The sequence below is a fragment of the Myripristis murdjan genome, chromosome 3 (assembly GCF_902150065.1).
Source record: "Myripristis murdjan chromosome 3, fMyrMur1.1, whole genome shotgun sequence".
Taxonomy (NCBI): Eukaryota; Metazoa; Chordata; class Actinopteri; order Holocentriformes; family Holocentridae; genus Myripristis; species Myripristis murdjan.
The window spans coordinates 16,419,383-16,443,158 of record NC_043982.1 but is presented as its reverse complement, the minus strand read 5'-3'; the positions used below and the strand labels follow the sequence as shown (position 1 = coordinate 16,443,158).

General features: G+C 42.2%; 1 protein-coding gene across 3 annotated transcripts in view; it reads left to right on the top strand.

Moving 5' to 3' along the window:
• The window catches only part of mettl15 (methyltransferase 15, mitochondrial 12S rRNA N4-cytidine), a 110,628-nt gene extending 87,334 nt beyond the window's left edge, over window positions 1-23,294 (top strand). For all 3 annotated transcript variants that reach the window (XM_030046246.1, XM_030046255.1, XM_030046264.1), the window contains one exon: window positions 20,812-23,294. In XM_030046246.1, the coding sequence (XP_029902106.1) occupies window positions 20,812-21,242 (431 nt within the window). In that variant the 3' untranslated portion in view covers window positions 21,243-23,294. The remainder of the gene's footprint in view (window positions 1-20,811) is intronic.
• The last annotated feature ends 482 nt before the right edge of the window (window positions 23,295-23,776 follow it).

The window sequence follows — 23,776 nt, the reverse complement described above, 5'->3', positions numbered from 1 at the left end:
CACCACACAGCAACAAGGTCTTGTTACTGTGGTGTGTGTGTGTGTGTGTGTGTGTGTGTGTGTGTGTGTGTGTGTGTGAGTGTGAGTGTCTGTGAGTGTGAGTGTCTGTGAGTGTCTGTGAACTGGCCAACATTGAGCTAACAAAGTCACAAATAACACTGTGTATGTTGGACAGGTTGCCCAGTAAAGTTTCTGATAGAGAGTCATTTAAGAGTTCACTTGCACCAGAAAAAGGTTTACTTTTAATAACAAGGAATTCCATCTGTGTTCAAGACCAGCACCCCTGGCCTCCCCGCGGACGTCACACTCGTCAGATCCCTGCAAATTGCCCTAACAGTACCACCAATTGAGCTTGTTGCCTTCTGCTGCAGCTCTTTCTGATTCTGTGACAGTGAATGCCCAGTGACATCAGGTATACACTTGTAATGCTTCGCTTGAAAAATTCTGGTTGCCTTGATGGTGTGTATCTGAAAAGTTGTGGCAATGCCAACCAAACATACACCAGCTTTTCATTTGTTGACCCTTTCACTCACTGCCTGAAATTTGCATAAGTAGTGTTCTTTCCTACTTAAGCTGCAGAGCCTATTTTTTCCACATGCTGCAGGCAGAAAGTACAGAAAAAATGCACTTTTGGCTAAACATACTTTTTCACATCAGGCAAGACATATTTAATTAATTGCTGCATTTTGTTATTGTGAATATCTTAATTTTCAAGTCCAAATACTCACCTGACTTTGATATTTATCCACTTTTGTGAGATGGTGCATTTGCAGGCAACTTGTAGCTCTGTATCAGCAGTTGCAGTTTCCATTTATGAGTTACCAAACTGTAAGTGTCATGCACCTTATTCTCATACACCATATTACTGCATTTTGGTAATCTATCATCATAATATCAGGCTATCATGATGTCTGTTTAACTAGTTTATGGTATAGTTGTATTTTGGGTTATCTAATCAAATGAACAGCCCATCAGAACAATATCATTGTAGCTTTATTTTGGTAAAACAGCAGTTCCAAACAACTTTTATGTAGAGAAATGACAGCACTGGCCAGAACTCTTGTGAAATCTGGAGCTACAAGGATGGATAACACATTGATCCTCAAAGTAGAAGTTTTTTTTTTTTGTTGTTGTTGTTGTTGTTTTTGTTTTTAGCTCTACAACACACACTATCCATTTTATAAGGACTTAATGAAGAAGGAAACAGCCAAGGATGCAGTTGCCTCAGCTGTTTGTGTGAATAGTAAGTTAAGTTTTGTAAATGCATCTTCTTTCACCCCAGCAAAGTAACTTGCCTGCGTACTTAATTGAATGCAATTCAAAGCTGTACTCTTGCTTTATAATGAAATAGTGGGGTTAGTAGTGTGAATGGACAACCCATGCACAGTACAGGCCAAAAGTTTGGACACACCTTCTCATTCAATGTGTTTTCTTTATTTTCATGACTATTTACATTGTAGATTCTAACTGAAGGAATCAAAACTATGAAGGAACACATGTGGAGTTATGTACTTAAAAAAAGGTGAAATAACTGAAAACATGTTTTATATTCTAGTTTCTTCAAAATAGCCACCCTTTGCTCTGATTACTGCTTTGCACACTCTTGGCATTCTCTTGATGAGCTTCAAGAGGTAGTCACCTGAAATGGTTTTCCAACAGTCTTGAAGGAGTTCCCAGAGGTGTTTAGCACTTGTTGGCCCCTTTGCCTTCACTCTACGGTCCAGCTCACCCCAAACCATCTCGATTGGGTTCAGGTCAGGTGACTGTGGAGGCCAGGTCATCTGCCGCAGCACTCCATCACTCTCCTTCTTGGTCAGATAGCCCTTACACAGCCTGGAGGTGTGTTTGGGGTCATTGTCCTGTTGAAAAATAAATGATGGTCCAACTAAACGCAAACCAGATGGGATGGCATGTCGCTGCAGGATGCTGTGGTAGCCATGCTGGTTCAGTGTGCCTTCAATTTTGAATAAATCCCCAACAGTGTCACCAGCAAAACACCCCCACACCATCACACCTCCTCCTCCATGCTTCACAGTGGGAACCAGGCATGTGGAATCCATCCGTTCACCTTTTCTGCGTCTCACAAAGACATGGCGGTTGGAACCAAAGATCTCAAATTTGGACTCATCAGACCAAAGCACAGATTTCCACTGGTCTAATGTCCATTCCTTGTGTTTCTTGGCCCAAACAAATCTCTTCTGCTTGTTGCCTCTCCTTAGCAGTGGTTTCCTAGCAGCTATTTGACCATGAAGGCCTGATTGGCGCAGTCTCCTCTTAACAGTTGTTCTAGAGATGGGTCTGCTGCTAGAACTCTGTGTGGCATTTATCTGGTCTCTGATCTGAGCTGCTGTTAACTTGCGATTTCTGAGGCTGGTGACTCGGATGAACTTGTCCTCAGAAGCAGAGGTGACTCTTGGTCTTCCTTTCCTGGGTCGGTCCTCATGTGTGCCAGTTTCGTTGTAGCGCTTGATGGTTTTTGCGACTCCACTTGGGGACACATTTAAAGTTTTTGCAATTTTCAGGACTGACTGTGTCATGCCCTAGAGGGCGGCTGAAAGTGTATCTGTTAAAAAAATCAAAGACCAACCTCTACTGGGGAGTTTCTGATAAAATTGTCTTTGTCATTTGAGCCATCTGTTCTTTTACCTCTTGGAGGGTTTCCTTTCTGAACTCTTGTTTCCAGTCTATTACCGTGGGTTGGGGACGGGGCACCTGGTTTCCCACCACCATGCAGGAAGAAGGTGGCCAGTCGTCCTCCTGTTCTTCCTCCAATGCAAGGGCCTCCATTTTGACCTCATCGAAGGACAGTGCTGGGGTCTTTCTCACCAGCCGGCGCAGCTCCTGGCGAATGGGGCCCTCTCGTAGCCCCATAATGAACTGGTCCCGCAGCAGTACATCTCCTTCCCCAAGCCCCTTATCGTCTTTCTGCTTTAGCCTGGAGAAGAGCTCTCTCAGACGAATAGAAAAGGATCTTAGTGACTGTTGTGGTTCTTGTCGACAGTTAAAAAACTGCGTCCTGAGAGTATGAGCATGAGTATTATCACCATACAATACAAACAACACATCAAATATTTTCTTTGGAGTATCTCTGCATCGCCTCTCCAGAGTCAATATCTCCCTCTTAGCCTCTCCCTCTAACAAGCCCAGTACAAAGTCTGCTTTTTGGGAGTCAGTTAGTGGCTGGAAGCTGAGCATAGTCTCTACCTGGAGCTTCCACTCCCCCAATTTAGCTTCTGAACACCCACCACTGAATTTTTGTACCCATGGGCCACCCATAACAAATGGCATCATCATAACTGATGGCCCTGCGGCCGGGGTATTTCCCTTTTGCATGTTGTCCAAATCAGTCACTCAACCCAGTAGAGAATCCTGCCGACAACGCCAAAATTTGTCATGCCCTAGAGGGCGGCTGAAAGTGTATCTGTTAAAAAAATCAAAGACCAACCTCTACTGGGGAGTTTCTGATGAAGGACAGCACGCAATTTAAGAGGGGGAAATAGTTGTATTTTTGTTTTTGTTAAAAAATGGCAATTGACAATAGACAAGTTAAAACCAAGAAAAAAATTTCACCACAAGGCAACAAAGTCAATGATGGGTGGGGAACAGTCCACCAGGGCCTCAGAGTCCATAGGGAGTGTAGTCCCGCGTTGTAATGGTACGCATGCAGTCCGGCAAATGGCCTCGCCGTTACGCTGTGGTGGCTGGCTCTCCTTGTGGCGTGCGGCGGCTGGCTCTCCTCGTGGCGTGTGGCGGCTGGCTCTCCTCATGGCGTGTGGCGGCTGACAAAACAAAAGTACGAGAGACCCAAATCAGCAGGCCCTCCGTCCCCCAAATCCACTCAATGGGCCAAATTATAAATAAACAAAAAAACAAAACATGCAACCAAAGCAAACTATACTGAAATATAACTGTCAAACCAGGAAAACAAAAGGATCTTCAAACTAAAGTCTACTTAACAAACAAAGGCAGACCAAACACATGCAAAAAAACAAAGAAAACAATGGCCCTCCCTTGGAGTAGAATTGCAAAGTCTACAGCCACCATATGGACCTGGCTTCAAACTGGCAGAAATTTGGGAACGATATAATGGAGAGACTTATCTGGGGGGAGAGGTGACGCGAGCGTTCACCCCTCCGTATTCCCACGTTGCGTGTCTCTCTCGCTCTGTGGCGACCAACGAGAGCGGCGTCTCCTTGTCGAAGCTCCGTCTCCGCGCACCCCACGCCACGAATACTCTCCGCGTCTTCCCTGGCCCTGCTGCTCCGGGTTGCTCTCCCGACCGTAGGCAGGCGTCTCCTGGTAGCCCGGTTGTGCGGCCGTCTGCTTGTGCTGCTGTCTCGACTGATGCACCCGCCTGCCGTCTCTGCTCCTCCACCGCCACAGTGCAGCCCTTTTGTCTTCCTCCGTACGTCCCTCACGCACCTGGCCTGCATCGCCTTAATTACCTGGGGAGAGGGGGTTGGGCGCGCCGCTTGGAAGCATGGTGTCCATCGGCCCGCCCACAGACACAAACGCACACACACGCACACACACCCTGTGACAACTGACCTTCATTTCTTAAAGTAATGATGGCCACTGGTTTTTCTTTAGTTAGCTGATTGGTTCTTGCCATAATATGAATTTTAACAGTTGTCCAATAGGGCTGTCAGCTGTGTAGTAACCTGACTTCTGCACAACACAACTGATGGTCCCAACCCCATTGATAAAGCAAGAAGGTGACGACCTCTTGAAGCTCATCGAGAGAATGCCAAGAGTGTGCAAAGCAGTAATCAGAGCAAAGGGTGGCTCTTTTGAAGAAACTAGAATATAAAACATGTTTTCAGTTATTTCACCTTTTTTTGTTAAGTACATAACTCCACATGTGTTCATTCATAGTTTTGATTCCTTCAGTGAGAATCTACAGTGTAAATAGTCATGTAAATAAAGAAAACGCATTGAATGAGAAGGTGTGTCCAAACTTTTGGCCTGTACTGTATATCTGTCCCAAGAGTCAGGTATTCCCAAGGATGCTGGAGAAGAGTTCTGACAAAACTGTGTACCTGTGTAGCTGTCACGAATAGATAGTGGAATGATGAATTTTATCTTTAAATGTTCAAATGAGGTGAGACTGCCATCTTCAGTAAGGTCTCTTTACACAGTTCACCCCTCACGTAGACCATAACTGCAGTGTCAAGTCAATAAGGGAAAGAGGAAACAGAGCAGAATTGAAGCAGAGGCAAGGGCATATTTGCTGTTAAAATGAACTCTGAACTGAGACCAAGTCGTTAGTGATCCATTGACAAAAGAGTTATTTGTTATGAGACCCTTGCATACGGGTAATAGGCACAGGTGAGAGACAACAGTGATACCTGAGTTGTGTTTTGCTCCATAAGAGACCACACAGAGCATCTCCAATTGGGATGTCCAAGACCCAAAACCACAGCTTGTGGCTGCCCAGTAATACACATCATTTAGCAGAGCCCTTCCTCCTCCTTCTGTCTTGCCAGAAACAAATTCCTCATTCAAGGTACGTGTACATAGACACATTTAGAGATAAAGATCAGGGCAGTTTGAAAATAAAAATAAATATTCTGGCATCGCTGTGATTTTCATGGTGTTAATCCTCCTTGCTTATGACAAAGGAAGGCCTGACCATCATTTCATGTCATGCCTCAGTATGACTATATGGAGTTAAATGGCACCAAAAGGCAATAGAGATAAGGAATACAAAATCCTTAACTATGCGCTAACGGTTGGAACGAAGCCAAAGTTAATAAGTGCTGTGAACAGTTGCACAGCATATTTGATCCTAACAAATGCTTTGTAAGCATCTAAACATACCATAACTTCTGGACAACTCTCACTGCCAGGCAGATAGATTATATTGTGTTAGTGGCGGAGTTTGCTGGGCAGCTGTCTACCAGTAATAAACCCAGTCCGTTGTGCATGTATTATTGTGCACCTGATAACACCTCAATCATTATTTTATAAATCACAGCAGAGCAAGGACACCAGGTGTTATGCCTCACATTTAAGTGGATTTTCGTCCTTTTTAAAACATTGATAATCTGGCCTCTGTCATAGTGAAGGGAAGAGGCTGTTCCAAAGACTTCTTGAAAGACATAAGAGTTGTAGCTGAGTATGTTCAGTAAAAGTCAGCTGGGTAGGGCTATCTGTTTGATGACCTCTCCTGTCATTTATTGTTTTACTTGTATTCACTAGAATTATAGGAAATATTGTCCCCCTGTCCATCAAGGGCTCAAACACCACCAAGGCTGAGATGCTTATCTCTTGTTTGTCAGTTGTGGGCAATATGTCGTGGACTAAGTGGATGTTTTTGTCTGTTGTATGTTGTACGCAATGTTTATGTTTGACTTTTATGTCTGATTTTTATGCTACATACATTGGGACATCAGTTAGACAGTAATGATTATCTTATCTTATTTGTGAAAAGATTGTCACATCACAGAATCATATTTGTTAAATGGTATTCCTGCCTGGAATAGTGTCCAATTCCAAACTATTCCATGAATCTAATGTTGGCCTTTTTTTAGTGTTTAGTAGGCTGGCTACTTATTGATCAGTATTACAGGCATGCACCAGCTGTGCCAGCCTACTTCAGTCCCCTGATATTATTTTCCAGAATAAACACCGTTTCCATGTTAGCCTTCTAAAACTCTTGGGCTTTGATTCATTAGGGCAACATAAGCAGAATGTGTGTATGTGTGTACATATCAAGACACTTTTATTTGTTACTGGCTCACAACAGAAAAAGGACTGCATTGCTTTGTGCTTCACTGATTTAAAAAAAAAAAAAAAAAGGAAAAAAATCAAGCAGTGAATTAATTTTTCCCATTTTACCAGCCTGCTAGTCTTAGTAGTTTCTACAGCATTTGAAAAAGCATTTGAGAGTGACTCTGTCTATAGCAGGGATAGCATTGTTGAAAATAAAAACAGGCAAGTTGTCGATTGTCGAAAGCTGTCGATTGCTCTGCTTGTGCTTACAGTAGCACTCATTGGGAAAACTATGTTGCCTCAGGTGCAACTGATGTGTGATGCATGTATAAAGTGTTTCTGACGTGGGGCTTCCCTTGACTCCCAACACCTTCCCAGGCAAGCACCATGTCAAAAACAGCGCCTGTGTGACGCACAAGGCATGCAGTGTGGAGGAAATGTGCGCCTGTTGTGGTAAAACCATTACAGACAACTGCAAAAATGTATAGCCGCCCAGTAGCCATTAACTTTTTTTGTTTGTTTGTGTCTGAAAGAATGTTTTTCTATTTCTGTAGACATTATTTACCGTGTATCATAGTACACTATTGACAGGGATGAAATTGCCCCCCTCCCAACCCTGCACATAATGTCCTAGAGTCCTAGTTCTACTACAAAACACTTTATAGCCTGAAACCAATCAGTTCAGCTAAGCCTAAACAAACAGTTTTTGGTTTTGTTAGCAAACTAACAAGCAGCAATCTAATTTAGCCAAACCACTAATGGTTAAGTTCACATACCCCTAGTATAGTGCGACCGTGCTTATGTGCACTCCATGGGTATTTTCATCAGGATGGGGGACAGTTATTTCCACAGTTAGCACATTTATCAAGCACATCTTTCAGCAACATAGACAGCGCCTCAACAGCCAAAAAAAAAATGTTAAAACCTAGTTTATCTAAAAACTATATAACACCAGTAAACACAAAACACAGGTGTAAGATAGCATATGTACTGACTGTCAGGTACATTTTTAAAAGAAAGCACAAGGTATTTGTCAGTGTGAACAAGCACAGGCTGGCGGCTCGATGGCTGACTGTGACACAGTCTCTGCCAGCTATTTCTGCAACTGTTTCAACCCTGGAATCATTAGATTCAGCAGAGAATGCTGAACATTTTTTATGTATAACATGTCTATATTTGTTTAAAAATATGGGAATGAAGACACCCATAAAATGCTTGGAGAGCAAGATGTTTCTGTGTGGATCTGCTTGTAAAATCTGTGTTGAACATGATGTTGCCAGCTTCTAGGGGTTGTTGCGTTGAAAGTGGAGGTCAGATTGCTTTGACAGTGGCATCATTAGATTCAGAGGAGAATGCTGATCATTTTGGCACATTGGTATTTTGATGGTATGTTTGTATGTTTGGTATTACGCATATGTTTTTTTCAAATTGCAGGCAGGAATAACAAAAAAACAAGACAATTTGGTAGCAAAAGTTGAAAACCAGGACATTTTAATTGTTTTACAGATATTTGTCAAATTATTTTGTCAAATATTTAACAAATAATAAATTTAATTTATCTAATTAGTGGAACATGAATATAATAGTATCAAAAATATCTTTCCACTTACAATGCTCTCCTAATGTAAGCATAGGCATACATACATGTTGTGTAGTTAACTCTGACACTGTGCTGACAAAAGACACAAAAAGGCAGTGGCTACTGCACGAAAATGCACAGGCTCCTCTGGAGTAGTGTAATAAAGAAACCAGGTGAATTGGCTACATACTTTCATCAACATAACACAATAGCTCTAACATGCCTAAAGATAGCTGTGAGATGGCTAACATCAGGCTACATCCATAACCTTGCTTCCATTGAATAACACATCACCAAAACAAAGCATTACAATGCATGTTTCTACTTGTTCCTAATTATGACGGGCAACTAAAGAGTTTAGACATATTTCCTCAGTACCTGTGGATTAATAAGAAGAGACCCGATGAGTGCGCATCTAATTCATGCTCGTGCCAGTTTATTTCTGATTCGCGTTTGCAAGAAACTTGAAGTTCTAGTCTCTCCCTCTGACCATAGCGCAATCTACTGACTTCGTGATATAAACCTACACTGTGTTTAAGAATTATCTATTAGTGTAGCTCTGATATTCCAAAAATAGGGGTTATCTGATTTATTATAAAAATAGGCTTAATAGGAGATATCAACTTTTCTCAATCCCTTACACTCTCCCCCACTCCAAGAGATGTCTCTGGACATCTGGAACCAAACTAAAAAGAGGTTTTGAGTAATCAAGTAAAGCAGTCTGAAAATGTCAACTCTGTTGGACTGTATCGTCAGTGCCTCATGTCGTCTGTGGGTGCAAGTGTACCGTCATATGTCTAGAATGTCCACATTGCTTGTGTAGGGTAGTAACAGGTTTCAAGGATTACAGAACAGGTAGGAATGGAGTAAGGCACACATGCAAACATCACATTTGCTCCTGGTCTCTATGGCTGGTAAGTAGGCTGCCCTAGATCTTCATATGTAAACAGATCTCTGGGTTTCACTGCTTGAGTAGACCTTCTCAAGGGCAGCTCTTTCTCATGTGCTGACTCTGCGACTGGTTCAACCTCTGTTTCAGCTGCAGACTCCTCTTGACTCCTAACATCCTCCATATCAGCTCTCACAAGCTGTTCCTGAGTTTCCATCAATGATGGCATATCAGCCGGTGTTGGTACTTGTGCTGACTCCAGAATTACAACAGGTTCATTTTGCTGCTGCATGTCACCTAGCTTGATCACCTGACTCATGGGCTGGTAGTCTGGTGCTGCCGCTCCAAGCTGACTGGTTGGAGCGGTTGGAGTTTAGGTGACTGGAGTCACTGGAGACTGTTTTCCTTACACATACACAGTTGTCTGAGGCTGTAAGCGTATTCTTCCTCCTCAGCTCAGATCCCTGTCATCATGCTCCAATGGCAGATCATTCACTTGGATGACAAGGTTACAGTGCAGTACTCAGAGGGTTCAGTCCCCTGTATCTGTTTGAACTCTGTTTACAGGTCCATCTTCTAACCTCTCAACAACACGGGGGATCCTGTTCTCCCAATAAGAATGAAGTTTGCCAGGACCACCTCTCTCTGACAGGTTTCTGACAAGCACACGATCACCTGGTTGAAGCACGATTCCTTTGACACCCCAATTATAGTATTTTTTTTTTTTTTTCTTTTTGTTGACCAGGTTTTGATTTTTTATGACTCAGTCCTGTGTGCCTCCTTCATCTAGGAAGACCTTTTCTGTGCATATTCCAGTCGGGTCTGTATCTGCTGGTCAGGTTCGAGGTTAAAGAGCAAATGAATAGGCAGCTGCGGAGCTCATCCAAAGAGGAGAAAGAAGAGCAAATAGTCGGTCACTTCATGTCTGGTACAATTGTAAGTGTGGACTTTGTCTGGTAGCTGATCCTTCCATTCTGCCTGTCTTCCCTACTGCAAAGTGTGGAGCATCTGGAGAAGTGTCCTATCTGGGCATTCAACTGGGTTCCCCTACAGGTGAGAGGGGATAGTTCAAGAATGGGCAATTTCAGCCAGCTGCTGTAGGTGTTCGAATAGGCTGTTTTCAAATGCCCAGCCCGGATCATGATGTAGTTTTTGAGGGTACCCAAAGTGTGGAATAAAATTAAAAAAGATCTTCTTAGCTGCACTTGTGCCTGACTTATTCCTAGTTGGGTAGGTCTGTGCGAAGTAAGTAAAGTCATCAATTGGGACCAGAATGTACTTGTAGCCTCCCTTACTCAGCTCGAGGTGCAGATAATCAACAGAGATTAGCTCAAAGGGGACGCTGGTTGTAACTGAGCCCATTGGTGCTTTCTCTGGGATTGTGGGTCACTTCTGCTTAATACATGGCCAACAGCGGATGACATAATCTTTGATTTCTTGCTGCATTAAAGGCCAATAAAATCTCTGTCTCACCAGATGGAGAACTTTGTCCGGCCCAACATGCCCCACGTTATCATGCAGATGTTTTAGCACAGTTGACTTAAACATATTGGGGAGAACTAGTTGTTTGTGTTGCCCTGCCTGTCTATACAATATTCCCTTGTCTAGTCTGAATCTGTTCAGACTAGTCAAGGGCATATTGTGTATCGTGTATCAGTCTTCATGTTCCTGGACACATTTGTCTCATCTTTATCCTTTGGTTCCATCCCTTACCTTTGAGTGTTATCACCTCCCAGATAGACACATTCACTTTCTGGGTAGCCCAGATGTCCTCTGGGGTGAACATGGGTGTGCTTGCAGGAGGAAAGTCAAGACATTGACAGTACTGTCAATGTCACTGCACCATGTCGTCTGTGGGCTCAAGTCTGCCGTCGTATGTCTAGAATGTCCACATTGCTTGTGTAGGGTGGTAAGAGGTTTCAGGGATTACTTAACAGACAGTAATGGGGTAAGGCACACATGCAAACATCACATTTGCTCCTGGTCTCTATGGCTGGTAAGTAGGCTGTCCTAGATCTTCATATGTAAACAGATCTCTGGGTTTCACTGTTCGAGTAGACCTTCTCAAGGGCAGCTCTTTCTCACATGCTGACTCTGCGACTGGTTCAACCTCTGTTTCAAATGCAGACTCCTCTTGACTCTTAGCTTTCTCAGCATCACCTCTCACAAGTTGTGCCTGAGTTTCCATCAATGATGGCATATCAGCCAGTGCTGGTGCAGTTTGGGCAGTGACTAAAGAATTAGGTTCAAAACACGTTCATTTTGCTGCTGCATGTCACCTAGCTTGATCCCTTGACTCATGGGCTAATAGTCTGGTGCTGCTGCTCCAAGCTGACTGGTTCGCTCGGGTTGAGGTGACTGGAGTGTGACTGTCTGTACAAAAAAAAGGAAAAATTACTGCAACAAGAGCCTTTGTCTTTTCTACCTCCACGATTTATTTGTACAACAATCTCAGGCAACCTTAAATTAACAGCTTTTATTACAATGGCTTTAACAACTCTATCTACTATAAAAATGTACTGTTTTATGAAATGCTTTCAATGTTTTAAAGACAACCTTTAATGTTATAAAAATGCAAACCTGCTATTACTGGATGAATGGCTTATGCTATAATGGATGATGGATAAATCGGAGCATTTAATATGTAATTTCTTGTACCTCCACTTGCCGTGCTGGTTCGATGTAGATACATTTTACAACTGGCTAGTTGCTCTGTATAGCAGATACAAATTCAAATTTAGCAAATATAACACTCAAAATGGAACATTATGAATAAAAAAAAATTAAAAAAAAACAAGTATTCAAAGAAGCTTCTCAGTAACAGTAAATGTATTTTGTTTCTTGGTTTAAGACCATGTGTATATTTCATATTTTCACTCAGCTTTGTCTAGGTATGAAGCAGAGGTGTGGACTCGAGTCACATGACTTGGACTCGAGTCAGACTCGAGTCATAAATTTGATGACTTTAGACTCGACTTGACAAAATGTAAAGAGACTTGCAACTCGACTTGGACTTTAACATCAAGGACTCGTGACTTCACTTGGACTTGAGCCTTTTGACTTGGAAAGACTCCCTACTTTCCCCAAAACACAAAGATTAAAAAGTATGTTATTAAGGAACGCTCTATCTCCCTCTGTGTATATGTGTGCGTCTGTGTGTTTGTGTGCGTGTGTGCTGTCGGCACAACATCCAATCAAATTAGTTCCACGTTGTTTGATCCGACAGTATCCATCCAATCAAATTGCAGGACAACCAATGAAGAAGAACTGTCAAACAACCGGGTCGTAGGCGGGCTCTGGCGCCATTTGGCAAAATGATACCGAAGGTGATTTCGTTTGGATATAAGAACTACGAGGTGGTCAAAAAGAAAAGAATTGCAATATGCAAAACATGCGGATCGAAAATTACAGACGGAGATGCAACAACTTCCAACTTCGTTCGACATTTGAAGTTGCACAAAGAACGGTAAGTTGTTCTGAATCAAAGCTAACGCTAGCTTATCGGCTAAGTAACTTTGCTAGCTGCATCGTTAAATCAATGAGACTGTAAACTCAGTGTTAACGTTACATTGCAAACACGGTAATCTGTTGCGTCCACTGCGGGTTTACTCCCTTACTCATATTTTTGTTATAAAGTGATAGTTTGGGATTTTTGAAGCGGGATTTTATGAGGTACTTAGTCGGTGTATCACACACATTAGACGGCGGTCAGCAGCAAAACGTAAGCAAACCTAATGAAATCAAGGTCAGTTTAAATGTACTTCATATTAAGAATATGTGTACCGTTTTAGTTCGCAGTCAGACGGATTTTTCCGACAGGAAAAACGGCTTATTTTTCAATCTATGTTATCACAGGAATCCGTGTATCATTCGTTCTTTCTATTTTCAAATGCACCTGGCTGCTGTGATCTGCTGTGAGCTACCGCTCATTACCAAACTTCTGGGTCACGTAAACCGGACCAATTAAATAATAAAATCAAATTCAGTCCTGATTCCCGTTTTTTCCATTTCGTATTTTTGATCCGAGCCTAAAACTGAACTATGAAAAACCAGGCATATTTTGGATTTTGGTGTTAGATTAAAAAACAAATAACAAAATAACCAGTCACTTTTTAATTTTTTAATTTTTGATTGGCAATTGAAAATAGAAAGAACGAATGATACACGGATTCACAGGCATAGTAATGCTCATTCATTGGTAGTTGAATTGTTAGGTCTGTTTGATAAGTAATTTACATTTTTAAAATAAATGATAATTTATCATATTGTTAAATTATTGGAGTCAAGCTTACTGGTAAACATCTAGCCTACTCCTTCAAGATAATTAATTATGTTCTACAAGTCATAAACATACACTAACACTACATACTGAGTGTTGGAGCAACATATCTCCTCTGTGCTACAAAAGATCCGTGGTAAAAAGTACAATGTTAAGATTGATATTAATAATATGAGTAATAAAGAGCAGTTTCAAATACAATTCATGTGAGGCTATAAGGGATTTTCTGACATCTGTTTAATATGCTTGCCTCTTACAGATTTGAAGAATACCAGATGAACAAAAGCATCATAAATGAACCACAACAGCCTTCAATCTCACAATTCCTGGACAGTCGTGTAGGGCATTACAGCATGAGTCATCCACAGCAGAAAGCTATCACCAATGCTATACTGTCCGACTTGATTATTGATTGCAACTTTCCCCTGTCTATTGTGGAAAACAAGAGTTTTCGCCACTTTCTGACAGTACTTGACAGTAAGTACAGCCCAGTGTGTCGCAGAACGTTGACATCAAAAACAGAGAACCTCGCTGAAGAGAGACGTTCAAAATTAAAAACTCAATTGAGCAACACTGACCATGTTTCAGTCACTGTGGACATTTGGTCTGACCGGAAGATGAGGGGATTCCTTGGTGTCACTGTGCACTGGATAGAGAAAGAGGCAGAGAGGATACAGCTAAAGACCAATCTCTTGGCCTGCAACCGCTTCAAAGGCCCACACACAGCTGAAAAAATCTGTGACCAATTTGAGGCAATATGTGATGAATACAACATCAAAGATAAATTGGACTACATTATTAGTGACAATGCTGCTAACATGCGAAAAGCATTCACTGTGTGCTTCCCCAGTGAACAAGAGGATGACGATGACGGAGATCATCTTGATGACCCTGAGCTCTGGTGTGACTTAACCCTGGAAGATCAGCAAACGGTACATGCTGCTATGGCAAAGAAACAGCGCTTGCAGTGTTTTGCGCACACTCTTCAGCTGGTGGTGGGAGACGGTTTGAAAGAAACAAAAGTGGTATCTCCTTCTCTTTCAAAGTTATCAAAACTTAGCTCACTGCTGCACACAAGCACAACCTTCAAAGATGTGTTTGATACTGAATTTGGGGAACAGAAAGGCATCCCTGCTGCAGTCAACACAAGATGGAACTCAACACTGAGGCAAGTGAAGGGAGTTCTCCAGTGTGATCATCTAAAGCTCTGTGCTGTTCTAGAAAAGGCTGGACATAAGGAGCTGTCATTTACACCACGGGAGTGGAATCTGTTGAAGGAGTTGGTGGACATCTTGAAGCCGTTTGGAGAAGCAACTGATTTGACACAGGGGGAGAGGGTCGTCACAATCAGTGCTGTTGTTCCATCCGTCTTGTCCCTCAATCACCACCTTGAGAAGCTGAAGCCTCAAGTCCGTTTCCTGAGCGGCCTGGTCAGAAGTCTCCAGGCATCCCTGAACAAAAGATTTCTTGGGATCTTCATCAACGTGAAAATGGCCAGGACACAAGAGGGGATCACTGCCCCCTTTTCAGACCCAGTCTACCTCAAAGCAGCTGCCTTGGATCCAGCCTTTTCTCTGCTGTGGGTGGAGCCCCATGTGCTGGTCAATCGTGACATCAAGGCAGAGGTAGCACAACGAGTTAAAGGTAAATATTATTACAAGGATACAAGGAAGTTTATTTGTCATTATACAACAGGTTGTATAATGAAATTAAAATGTGGTTCCCTCTTGATTGATTAATTGATTGTGTAAAAAAATAGAATTATTAAGCATGGAGGAGTTCAGATGGTGCATTTAGTAGTCTCACAGCCTGTGGGAAGAAGCTGCTCTGTAGTCTGGTGGTACGGCAGCGGATACTTCTGTATGTTTTTCCTGACGGCAGCAGGGTGAACAGGCTGTGGCTGGGGTGGGTGTTGTCTTTTAGGATCCTTTTGGCTCTGCGCAGGCACCTCACCTCCCCAATATCACTGAGGCTTGGTAGATGGGTACCAATGATGTTTTGGGCAGTTTTAATCACTCGTTGCAGAGTCTTCCTGTCCTGGGCCGTGCACATCCCATGCTTTCAATCGCTCCTTTGTAGAAGTTTACAAGAACTTGGCGTGGGAATTTTGCTTCCTTAAGTTTCCTTAAGAAATACAGCTGTTTCTGAGCCGTTTCTGAAATATTATTGACTTTAATGTAACTTTTTTCATCATAATCTGGTCTAATTGACTGCAACAATAATTGTGTTTTTCAGTCTAACGCTGTATCACCAACACTAATGGTAATAAGGGCTCTTTTGTTTCTGCTGTTGTTGTTGCATGTTTTGCCAGAATTGATCCTGCAAGATGCTGCAGAGACTGAGCAACCTGTGCCTGTTGATGAAGAAGAGCAAGAGGACCTTAGAGAAGGAGAAGGGCTGTTTTCTGCATACCGTAAGAGGCAGAAGAGGGATGTTGAGACTACTCCAGCTCTACAGCTAAGTCACTACCTTGACATAGCCGAAGGACAGAACGCCCTTTTGTTCTGGGCGTTGAACATGAAAACTCTTCCTTCACTCTTCCGAGTGGCCATCAGAGTCTTGGCAGTGCCTGCCTCCAGTGCTCCAGTGGAGCGAGTTTTCAGCCATGGCGGCCTCATACTACGTCCCCATCGTGCACAAATGACTGACAGACTTTTGGCCAATTTGATCTTTTGCAAATGCAATGCAGCATAGGGCCCTGACAGAAAAAGCATAACGCTGTTCATTTTTATGTTCATGTGTTTGTAATTCCTATGGGAGGCCGTTTAGGCAGTAATTCATACTTACTTTCACATCTACCATCATACTCTCTCACATATACTAATATACTCTCATACACATACTATGATAGTGTGTGTGAGAGAGTATAGTAATATGACCCGCCTTCACACAGACATGAGAAAATGGCGGATCGTGAGAGGCTCACAGAAGCCATTGGATTATTAAATAATATTTTAAACACTCCAACTGCTGTCACAACGATGTCCGAAATGTTGGATCAAAGTCGGCAGACATCCGGATATTAAGACCACACCGGCCCGCAACGTCGGGGGAGGGGAGGGAAGGAGGAAGGGAAGGGGGTTGCGGCCGGCCGATGGTCCGATGGAGGTGTGGGAGGGGGTGCTGGCGTCGGTGCGTCATCCCGCTGGTGCGGCTGCGTCAAGACGCAAGTGCAGCCGTGTCTACTTCTCTCGGCTCCCGACCCCCGGGGCCGATGGCCCCATCAAGACGCAAACACCACTGGGATACTTCCTGAATCTCCCGATTACCACTCCGCCTCCACGCAGCGCTCTGCGGTGCGCATCTCCTGTGCGCCGCTCTCCTGTGCTCTCCATCTCCACAGCGAGATGAATATGGTGTCAACATGGAATCAAAATAGGGCAGGGGTGGGCAATCATGTGCCATGGAGGGCCGAGAGGCTGCAGGTTTTCTTTCCAACCAAAAACCACACCAGCTGATTTCACTGATTAGTCCCTGCTCTCTGCTTGAAGGTGAGGTAATCAGTGAAATCAGCTGGTGTGGTTTTTGGTTGGAAAGAAAACCTGCAGCCTCTCGGCCCTCCATGGCACATGATTGCCCACCCCTGAAATAGGGAATCGGAGCCGGAATCGTTAAAATCCAAACGATGCCCAACCTTACTAATAAGTAATCAAAAGAGCCAGACATATAAACTATCCACAGATCCTCAACCCTACTACCATTAACCTCGTACAGTAATGGCTTTGTTGTCTCCCTGCTGTAGAAATGCAAAGGAAACATATTATATTATGTATTATATTATGTATGTACATATATATATATATATGTGTGTGTGTGTGTGTGTGTGTATGTGTGTGTATATATATATCTATCTATCTATCTATCTATCTATATATATATCTATATCTATATCTATATAGATATATAGATATAGATATATATATATAGATAGATAGATAGATATATATATATATATCTATATATATGTGTGTGTGTGTGTGTGTGTGTGTGTGTGTGTGTGTGTGTATATATATATTATATATGTATATACATAATATAATACATAATATGTTTCCTTTGCATTTCTTGTTAACTCTTTTCTTGTTTTTTTATTTCTTGTTTTCCTCAAAGCTGAAGCACCTAGTTGTCCAGCTACAGCAGGGAGACAACAAAGCCATTACTGTACGAGGTTAATGGTAGTAGGGTTGAGGATCTGTGGATAGTTTATATGTCTGGCTCTTTTGATTACTTATTAGTAAGGTTGGGCATCGTTTGGATTTTAACGATTCCGGCTCCGATTCCCTATTTCAGGGGTGGGCAATCATGTGCCATGGAGGGCCGAGAGGCTGCAGGTTTTCTTTCCAACCAAGACCTCCACCAGCTGATTTCACTGATTACCTCACCTTCAAGAAGAGAGCAGGGACTAATCAGTGAAATCAGCTGGTGTGGTTTTTGGTTGGAAAGAAAACCTGCAGCCTTTGGCCCTCCATGGCACGTGATTGCCCACCCCTGCGGCCTGTTTTGATTCCATGTTGACACCATATTCATCTCGCTGTGGAGATGGAGAGCACAGGAGAGCGGCGCACAGGAGATGCGCACCGCAGAGCGCTGCGTGGAGGCGGAGTGGTAATCGGGAGATTCAGGAAGTATCCCAGTGGTGTTTGCGTCTTGATGGGGCCATCGGCCCCGGGGGTCGGGAGCCGAGAGAAGTAGACACGGCCGCACTTGCGTCTTGACGCAGCCGCACCAGCGGGATGACGCACCGACGCCAGCACCCCCTCCCACACCTCCATCGGACCATCGGCCGGCCGCAACCCCCTTCCCTTCCTCCTTCCCTCCCCTCCCCCGACGTTGCGTGCCGGTGTGGTCTTAATATCCAGATGTCTGCCGACTTTGATCCAACATTTCGGACATCGTTGTGACAGCAGTTGGAGTGTTTAAAATATTATTTAATAATCCAATGGCTTCTGTGAGCCTCTCACGATCCGCCATTTTCTCATGTCTGTGTGAAGGCGGGTCATAGCCGTGAAACAATACTATCACAGCCGTGAAACAATACTATCCCCACCCCCCACCCCACACACACACACGCACACACACACACACACATAACAATATGACTTTGTGGAAATAATTACAGTTGCACATTTTTTTTCCAATGTGTTTGAAGAATGTTCTTGCAAAAAACATGGGATGGGCACACGTTATTATGCCCTCTGTTCAGCAATTCTATTCACCAAACAATTGATGTGCACTATATTGTACTTTATCACCTAAATGATGACTTTTCCATTCCAAACTCGTTGCATTTTGGATCATACAATATTCTTATTGTTATTGTTAGTATTTCTATTTCCCTCGTCTTCTCTGCGAGTCGCACCACCTGTATTTTTTTCTGTCATTACTGTCGGTAAGTCACACGTTGCCACTCCTGCCTAAAGTGCGCAGCTGGCCAGATATGTACTTATGTATGATTTATTTTAATCTGATTGCAGTGTTAGCTTTATGTCGCGTGTCACTATATCTTCAAACGATGCACAAGCAGGAAGTGACTATGTGCAACAGCCCAAACACGCACGTGAAGTTGTTGTTCTGTATGATTATTGGGAAAAAAAAAACAAAAAAACACAGAGTACTGTATCCCATAGGCTTCAGGGGTGGCCTACTCCAGGACATGTCGGGCTGTGTGCCCCCGGCGTGGAGCTAACAGAAAGTGAATCCCCCGGTCAGTAATCTCTCTGATAACCCCAGATTCCCCCAGTGGGCCAACTTGGTGTGAGTGAAATCACAGTGAGCCTGTATTTCACAAGGGCTCTGTGGGACCCCCACAGGGGCCCCGAGACCCCTGGGAGTCATGACAAGACTTAGCTAGTAGGCCGATGTTGTTCACCTTTCCATTAACCAGCATAAAATGTTATTTCAGTGTGTATGGACATACACTATATTAGTTAGTTATTTGTTGTTTTACTTTCATTTTCACTGAAAATGAAAGTTTTATGGTAAACCAGCTACACACCAGCTACACACAGCAACCTGGTCGGTGTGTTGCTGTCGAGTAGTTATTTACACCCGTTTCTCCTCAGATCGATTAAATCTCTCAACAACCTGCTCTGTATCTTGTTTTAATTTGTATTTCTTGCTCTGGTTTCTTTTTAAAATAGATTAAATCGTTCGCCTTTACTGAAGATTTCCTTGGTGTGTATCACTGAATATCTTGTTGGTGGGGTCTCTCGGTTATGTCTGAATTTAAAATGAAAATAGTTTCATTTTCTGGTGTCATGTTGACATTTTTAGTAGCTTATCTCCAGTGTCTATCATTTAATCACATGTCGTTGTTAAGCTGCATCTGTTGTGTTGTTTTCCCTACTGGTTAATGCTGTGTATGAAGTAAAACCTGCTATTGAATTTGGAGGGTCAAAATAAAAGGTGAATTATCTGAAGGTGCATCTTTTTATTATTTTACATTACATCAGACACACTTAGACAGCGATTCAGCTTTACAGTTTGATTTCATGACTGCAGGATTGAAAAGGTTTTCCCCAGGTAGTGTTTTGTTAAATTAGAAGACAGTAACAAAATAAGAATGGAGCAAAACAAAAAAACACGTTTTTATAAATAAATACAGATTTTAAAAGCATACATGATGTGTTTATTACTCTGTTGTTAAAAGGACTCGAAAGGACTTGAAACTCAAACTGTAGGACTTGGGACTTGACTTGAGACTTGTCAGTCTTGACTTGGGACTTGACTCGGGACTTGCCTGTCTTGACTTGGGACTTGACTTGGGACTTGAGGGCAAAGACTTGAGACTTACTTGTGACTTGCAAAACAATGACTTGGTCCCACCTCTGGTATGAAGTTTCCATCTGATTCTATCTAATTATGTTGAGTTCTTCCAAATTTTGACCTTTCCTTGCTGGCCACTGTTCCTTTGGTGTTTGATTTAGCAATTCTTTAATGTATTACTTTATTAATTTACAAATTTACAGATCAGAAAATGTAAGCACTGAACATGGTAGATCTTTAAATTTTGTTTTTATATTTTAATGCTATGGAAGACAATAGATTTGGTCGGTCCTCAGAAGAGGCCAACAAACTACTAATTGAATGGGATTTGTGTAATTTAAAAGCTCTTTCCTGAAAATGACACTAGTGTGTATTGAAAGAAGGTCTTGGATAATAAAGATAATAAAGAAGTTTGGATAATTACATTTTAAATTTTGAAACAGCAGTCAGCTGCCATTGGCTTGACTTTTTATAGTAGTAAATAGGCACAAGAAATATTGGCTTAGCAGATTAGAGTATTGTATATAACAGTTGAGTTTTTTGTATTATAGACTCTACTCACTCTAGGCATTTCTTTATCCCTAGGATCATTTCCCGCTGCTGCTATATATGCACGCAAAGACAAACTCCAGCGACCCTCGCACGTGGCTACAAAGACTTTCCAGGCACTGCGTATCTTTGTGAATGACGAGCTGAATGAACTGCATGCAGGTCTGTGTGCCGCCCAAGCATTTCTGAGACCTGGAGGACGTCTCTGTGTACTTACCTTCCATTCTCTAGAAGACAGGCTGGTCAAACGCTTCCTCAAGGGGGATGACTTGTCCACTCTGCATCAGCGTCGCTTTCCCCGGAGGAAGAGAGGAGAAGTGGGGGAAGAGGTGGAGGACAGAAAAAAAGATGGACAGAATGTTCACTGGATTCCTCTGCGAAGAAAAGTGATTGTCCCACAAATGGAAGATGTGAAAGAGAACCCACGAGGACGTTCAGCAAAACTCAGAGCAGCACTCAGATGCTAATTGAGGGGCTTTAAACCCTCGGTCACTTTTCATTAAAGACAGTTTGAGCTAGTCTGTAGGTAGATTCACTTGTGCAGTGAACATTGAATGTACGTTTATGAACAGGTGGCCTTTGATGTGTAAAGTGTTTTCACTGCATTTAAGCAATATGACACGAGAGGAAGTGCTCTCTTGAGTGTGATGTTTTTGTACAACAGTTCTACAAACTAAGTCTTTCATCAAATAACGGTAATTAGACTCAACAGTTTATGATTTGCTCTTTTAATCATTTTTTTCAGCTCCACCAACACAAGTACTTTTGTCAGAAATTAGGCAGCTTAACTGGACACTGTAGCTCCCCGATCCGTTCCTCCTGCCCATCGGCCTTGTGCATGTGCAACAGAAATTTGATCTGCTAAAACCCTCAATAAAAGAGTGAAAACCTAAGCCTGTTAGCTAGAAATAGCATTGCTTTCATGTGCTTAGCAAATCAGACGCAGCAGGGATGTTCACTGTTTTATTGGCACAGCCATAAAACATGCAACTAAATGGCTTTGTTTTTTGTTTTGTTTTTTTGTTTTGTTTGTTTGTTTTTGGTTTTTGTGTGTGTGTGTGTGTGTGTGTGTGTGTGTGTGTGTTTTGTTCGTTTGTTATTTGTTCGTTTGTTTTTTTTTTTAACTATGGTCCATTGAGGAGCATTTTCGTAACGTGACCGATGGGGCAGGAGGAAAGTTACAGATCGGGTAGTGACAAACCCGACCGACCACAAGCTGGATTGCCCAGACGGTTTCCAAAGTATTGTCTGCTTTACGTTCTTGCCCTGAAAACTGCATGGAAAGCAGCACATCCTCAGCCAAAACCAAAACCAAAACCACAGCCTGGGAGGCAGCGCTGCCAGTCAGCAGTGGGGGCAAAAGCATTGGCTTCCACACCTCTGTCCTGCCACATGTCGTCCTCTGATCACAAGTCACAATTTAACTCCATTTATTTTTCTAAACTGTCCATTTTTGTGCCGACACAGTGCATTGTTGAAACATAGATCCTGGATGTTAATGCAGTATTTATCAAACAGTTACCACTGAACAGTAGTAAAGCAGAGTGATACATAATAGTAAAACACCAGGGTGCTGTTATACTGTATATCAGCACTCATGCAACACCTCTTATCCAATCAGATTGCAACACCGGACCTAAACTGAAGTATAATCCCTGTTATCAGTGAATACATTTTAATAATTTATTTTGTTTTCAGAAAATAAATGTTACTTGGGTATATTAATCTTTTAAGTTACTACATGCAGAGTTGTAAAATAAAATAGGTTATACAAATATGAATAGTCACTTGATGAACAGCAGATAGCATAAAATAAATTCAGATTTGTACTCCCTCTAACTACTGGCCAATACTAGCTACAGTTAGAGTGTGGGTGCCACCATACTAACTAGAAAACTAGAACAGACGTTCATGATGTTCAAAGTTTACTATGCTATAAAAGTTATATTAGTTTTCCAGAATGGGGAATTTTACATTGAATTAAAATTCTAATGGTTCTAAATCCCACAGTTTCCTTGAGATCTGCTGAAATCTCTGTCCTGACTCACATCCACAGCTGTGGGAAAAGAATTGGTATGAGTTGTGCATGTGTGTGTGTGTGTGTGTGTGTGTGTGTGTGTGTGTGTGTGTGTGTGTGTGCGCGCGTGTGTAATACCAACCCACATTGCCCTTCACACCACATCTGTGTAAGCATTTTTTGTCTTGCCCAAATTTGATGTTGTAAAAATCTTTGATTAGATACAGCACTGTATTGGTGCTGCTAAAGTACAGCATTGAATATGTTCACAGTTGTCAGGATTTACACACTCATGAGTTCTTCAGTTGATGTTTTAGTGAAACCCGTCCCCACTCAAGAGTATTAAAATCACAATTTCTGAGTGGTATTCAAATATTGTTGATAACCTGGCAGTAGTTTTGTATAGTAAACTTTTGTTTTTTGTATTACCAGCCATCAAGGTTTTGCTCTTTTGCGTGTAAAGTGAATTTATGCTCAATAAATAAATAAATAAATAAATAAGCAGCATGTAAACTGAGTGGTTATTGCTACTTAGTAGCCCAAAACAGAACTTCCTACCAATGTCTATATTTCCCCCTGCATCTCCCTTGATGAGTAGCTCGTGTAATCTCTACTGTACCATATGAATCTGTAATGGCACTAAATACCAAGTGACGCAAGTGTCAGAAGTGCTGGTGAATCAGCTTGGAGATTGTTATGTTCTCTAGTTTTCTCTCACCTTAAACTGTAAGCAGATGAGGTGTTTTCATCTTTACTATTTGACTTTGACTAATTGTAATTGCTCTATCATGAGGATCAACACTTTTTCTCCTCTTCCTGCCTAATTCAGTACACTCTTAATATACCATTCTTGTTACCTTGGAAACTAAATGGCACAAGTAACATTTAATTGTGTCTTAAGGTGTATGCTTTTTTAATCCAGTATGATATTATGCCGTCTTTTGAGTTTGAATATCGCTCCATTGAATGTCAAATAGTTATACT